This window comes from Saprolegnia parasitica, assembly GCF_000151545.1.
Source record: "Saprolegnia parasitica CBS 223.65 unplaced genomic scaffold supercont2.18, whole genome shotgun sequence".
NCBI lineage: Eukaryota > Oomycota > Saprolegniomycetes > Saprolegniales > Saprolegniaceae > Saprolegnia > Saprolegnia parasitica.
The window spans coordinates 32,796-37,395 of NW_012156412.1; the positions used below are offsets into that span (position 1 = coordinate 32,796).

The window sequence follows — 4,600 nt, forward strand, 5'->3', positions numbered from 1 at the left end:
TATCTACTTGCTGGACGACCCACTGAGCGCGCTGGACGTGCACGTGGCGGGCGCGGTGTTTCGGGACTGCGTGCAAGGTCTCTTGGCGAGCAAGACGACGTTATTGGTGCTCAACAGTCACTACCATCTGCTGCCACATGCGGACCGTGTCGTGGTCTTGGTGGACGGCGCGATCGCGGCCGACGGGCCGTTTGACGTGGTGAAGGCGCAGTTTCCGGACCTTCAGAGCTCTGCAGAAGGCGAGGCAGTGACCAAGACGGACGCCGGTCAAGTCGTTGCCGCCACGGGAACCAAGACACCCTCAGGCCTCGTCGAAGACGAAGAACGAGCAGCGGGCGGTGTCTCGTCCACAACGTACCTGGCGTACCTTGGCTCCTCGGGCTGGAGCAGCAGCGCAACGGTCGTTGCGATTGCGATCCTCTTTGGCATAACGCAAGGGCTCGTGACATTGGGCGACTGGTTCATGGGCTACTGGTCGACGCATGATGGCCACCTCTCGCAGCTGTGCTTTGCCAGCCTCTTTGTCGCGATGGCATTTGGCTCGCTCGGTATCATCTGGGGGCGCAGTCTTTTCCTGCTCGTGCTCTCGCTTCGGAGCTCCAAGGCACTGCACGCGTCGCTGCTCACCAAGGTGCTCAGCGCGCCTGTCAATACCGTTTTTGATGTGACGCCCGTCGGCCGCATCCTCAACCGGTTCTCGAGCGACTTGGACCAAGTCGACTCGCAGCTGCCGCTCTTTGCTCTCTTCCTCCTTCAAACGCTGGCGCAGGTCCTCGCGGTCGTCGTCGTCTGCGCTGCCTCGCTGCCGTTCATTCTCGTCGTCTATCTCCCGATCGCAGCCGTCTTTTTCTGGATCCAGCGGCTCTACGTTACGCCGTCGTGCGACCTCAAGCGCATGGATGCGACGACGCGCTCGCCGGTTCTCAACGTGCTCTCGGAGACGATCCACGGTCTCTCGACGATCCGCGCCTTCCGCATGAGCAGCGAGTTTGCCGCCAAAAGCCGCGCCGTGATTGCGGACAACAACAGGTTCTTCTTTGCGTACCGCATGCTTGCGCGCTGGCTCGCCATGCGTCTCGACTGGGTCTCGTGCCTCGTGGTCGCCGCTGTCGCCTTCTTGCTTATCGCGTGCAAGGACGCGGTTGGCCCCGTCGCCGCCGGCCTTGCGCTGACGTATGCGTCGCAGATGACGTCTGGGCTCTCCGCGCTCACTGGTGTCTACGCTCTTGTGGACAACATCATGACGTCCGTCGAGCGCCTCGAAGAGTACAACAGCCTCGAGACCGAAGGTGACACACGAGTCGTCACGACGACCGTCGACGCGTCGTGGCCAACCCAAGGCGTCGTCACCTTTGACCACTACGCAATGCGGTACCGCGACCACCTCGACCTTGTCCTGAAAGACGTGTCGTTTACCGTGCCGGCTGGCGCCAAGGTCGGCATCTGTGGCCGCACTGGCTCGGGCAAGAGCTCGCTCATGGTCGCGCTCTTCCGCATGGTCGAGGCGGCCTCTGGTCGCATCCTCATCGACGGCGTCGACCTCGCATCCATCGACTTGCACACGATGCGGTCGCGGCTCACCATCATCCCGCAAGACCCCGTCCTCTTCTCGGGCTCGCTGCGCTTCAACTTGGATCCGTCCAATGGCTCGAGCGACGACGAGCTCTGGAGCGTGCTCAAGCAAGTGCACTTGGGTGACACCATCTCAACTCTTGAGTTTGAGGTCGCCGAGAAGGGCGGCAATCTCTCGGTGGGCCAGCGACAGCTGCTCTGCATCGCGCGCGCCTTGTTGCGCAAGAGCCGCGTCGTCTTGCTGGACGAAGCCACGGCCAGCATCGACTTGGCGTCCGACCGGCTCATCCAAGAAACCATCAAGGAGTGCTTTGGTCACGACGTGACACTGCTTGTGATTGCACACCGTCTGGACACGATTCTGGACAGCGACCAGATTCTGGTGATGGCCGACGGTCGCGTGGCCGAGTACGGACCCCCGAGCGAGCTGCTTGCAAACGAAGCAAGTGCGTTTGCACAGCTGGCCAAGCAGACACAACAATAGAGATGTAGATAAGTGTACAATACGTTGCGTAAGAGTCTTTTTACCCACAACCCTAAACCTGTTTTGGTTTGGACAAAACGACCTGCAACCGCTTGTCAACATTCACGCGGGCGTTACAACGGCAATAGTTCAACGCTGCCCATGCAAACGCTGCCCAAACAAACGCGCGCCATAGGATACAGCAGACACTCTGTCTTTGGATCGCACTCGAGGCGCGCGGGGAGCGTGATGCCGTTGATGGCGAACGAGACCCTCCTGTCTCGGTGATGCCACGTCATTTGGAGCAAAATCGAGCACAAGGGCGCCGTTGCGTCATGCTGGACGATGTTTGTCCGGTTTTCGGGCTGCGAGTAGATGTCGCCCTTCTCGCACTTGAAGAACCAGCCGGGAATGGGCTTGGCCGGGTCAGGCACTGGCATCGATGGCTCCCAGACGGTAAACCCGACGTCGACCAAGCTCCCGAGCTGGACACGCACAGCAAACGTGGTTGCTGGTGTCGACGCGATGACGATGCTCGGTTTCCAGTTGACTTGTGACGTCGAGCTTCCGTGAAAGAGGAGCCACGGAGACGAGTGCTTCGGGTCCCAGCACAAGACGGGGCGCGACGCGTTCTCAAAGCCGATTTGCAGATAGTCCAACATGTCGCGAAGGTCGGACGCTTCGGCATCGTCAAGCTCACTGCAGGGAAGCGTCCCTGTGCGCAGAAACCGCATGACACACGCAAAGAGGCGAGCATCGAGGTCTAAAAAGTAGGCGCCTAAACACTGTTATGCGCGTCGTACAGCAGACAACATTACCATCGTCGTTCGGTCGCCACGTGTCCGAGGAGAGCATCGCTTCAAAGTAGCTTCCTGGCACGCGTAGCAGCGTCTCGCGCGCGGTTTTAAACAATGTACCACCAACATTGAGTGTGACCATCTTGGTTGTTGGGGCACTGTCGATCTTGGTACGACGCGGCGTGTCGAGGCGCTGGAGCAATTCGAGCTGGGCGGCGATGCGCACTTCCTGCATCCGCAGCGCCTCCTCCTTGGCGGCCAATGCGTCCGCAATCGCCTCCATCTCGTGCACGACTTGGGCTCCTGGCGTGTCGTGAAGTGCCGCGATGCGCGCCGTCAAGCTGGTGCTGCTGTCAACCATGTTCGCTGTTGATTGCAAAATGAAAAATGCGTCATAATGACGTGGCAGCGCCATAGAACGGGCGTACAACCCAACGCAGCTGGCTCTTGGCACCTCAACGTGGCGCACAGACGTGGAGGCTGGTTGACAGAACATAGCAACCAGGACACTCGACGAGAAAAACACTCCATCGACATATAAAGGCATGGGAAAGAAGACTCGAAGGAGGCCGAAACCGACCTTGGTCCATCTAGACAGAAATTAAAACGGCCTGGAAGGTTGCGTGGGAGTCGCTCGGTTGCTGCTATATGACCTTCTTTCTGCGATGCTGGGTCAACTGCACCTTATAAAATAGGACCGGAGAAGAGGAAACGAGCTACGCCACTTTTTGCACTCGAACTCGGTTAACATCGAAATGGCCCTGGAAAGTTGCGTGATTTCTGGACCGTTGCTGGTCGGCGCTGCCGCCATTAGATCGCTCGGTTCAATCATACCATGGCTCTGAGTCACACCAGTAGAGCGAAAAGTCCTCCTCGCGGTCTATTTATGCAGTCTCGCCCGAGTCGCACAAGTATGTGCAGCCTGCGGCGACCGATCAATACCGCTGTTGTTGCCCACACAATAGAATAGTACGAGGGTTTTGGACGCCAATCCAACAAAACGAGGTTCCGGCGATAACTCACTACGCTTCACGGCCCAACTCAACTGTGATCTCGTGAAGGTAGCAGCGATGAACATTCGCTCGGTGCCCTGGGCTCTGCATTTCCCAACGATGCAATTGTCGCCGTCTTCCACCACCCCTAACCACTGAAGAAGGGGATGTCTGTGTCAAGCGGCATAATCCTCGCATCCGGCCAAACGATGTGATCTTCTATCTATCTATCTATCTATCTATCTATCTATCTATCTATCTATCTATCTATCTATCTATCTATCTATTAATTGTTACAAAATTCGTGCAAAAGCTCAACGATTCGTGCAAAAGCTCAACGATGATATTGGATTTGTGTTGGTTTTACATGAGCGAGTGGATCAACCAAATAGTCATGAGGATCGTGACGAGGACCTTGAGCACAAACGTGCGCGAGTGCTTTCGACTCTCGGCGCTGGGTTGAATGGCTGCGTGCAGCGCCGCCGCGCTGATCCGGCCCGTTTTTTTGGTCTCGGCGGCCGCCAGCAGCAGCTTCTTCATCTGCGTCAACGTCGGAACCTCGACGTTGGTCTTGGTCGCGAGCTCGAACACGTCTTCGTACTCGTACGGGACCTCCGTCAAGAGACCGCCCGCCATGTCTGTCTACATCGGCGCGTCACATTACCGATCTTCCTACATCGTGCCCTCGAACGTACGGTCAGGAGCGGATGGCCGTCGTCAACGACCGAGACGCCAAAGTCGACGAGCCGCAGCACAATATGGTTGAAGACCGCGTT

General features: G+C 57.8%; 3 protein-coding genes across 3 annotated transcripts in view; 1 reads left to right on the forward strand and 2 right to left on the reverse strand.

Moving 5' to 3' along the window:
* SPRG_20050 (hypothetical protein) overlaps window positions 1-2,056 on the forward strand; it is a gene marked incomplete at both ends in the record, with an annotated part of 3,768 nt that extends 1,712 nt beyond the window's left edge. Inside the window, one exon of the mRNA XM_012344611.1 lies at window positions 28-2,056. Within this exon, the coding sequence (XP_012200001.1) occupies window positions 28-2,056 (2,029 nt within the window). The remainder of the gene's footprint in view (window positions 1-27) is intronic.
* Window positions 2,057-2,169: 113 nt separating this feature from the next.
* On the reverse strand, window positions 2,170-3,193 carry SPRG_05832 (hypothetical protein; the record flags this gene model as incomplete). The annotated part of the gene is made up of 2 exons (XM_012344412.1): window positions 2,170-2,813; window positions 2,854-3,193. The coding sequence occupies 2 exons, from the start codon at window positions 3,191-3,193 to the stop codon at window positions 2,170-2,172; spliced, it is 984 nt and encodes a 327-aa protein (XP_012199802.1).
* Window positions 3,194-4,156: 963 nt separating this feature from the next.
* Window positions 4,157-4,600, reverse strand: SPRG_05833 (hypothetical protein). The gene is made up of 2 exons (XM_012344413.1): window positions 4,520-4,600; window positions 4,157-4,466 (listed from the first exon to the last, which is right to left on the reverse strand). The coding sequence occupies exon 2, from the start codon at window positions 4,458-4,460 to the stop codon at window positions 4,188-4,190; it is 273 nt and encodes a 90-aa protein (XP_012199803.1). The 5' UTR covers window positions 4,461-4,466; window positions 4,520-4,600; the 3' UTR covers window positions 4,157-4,187.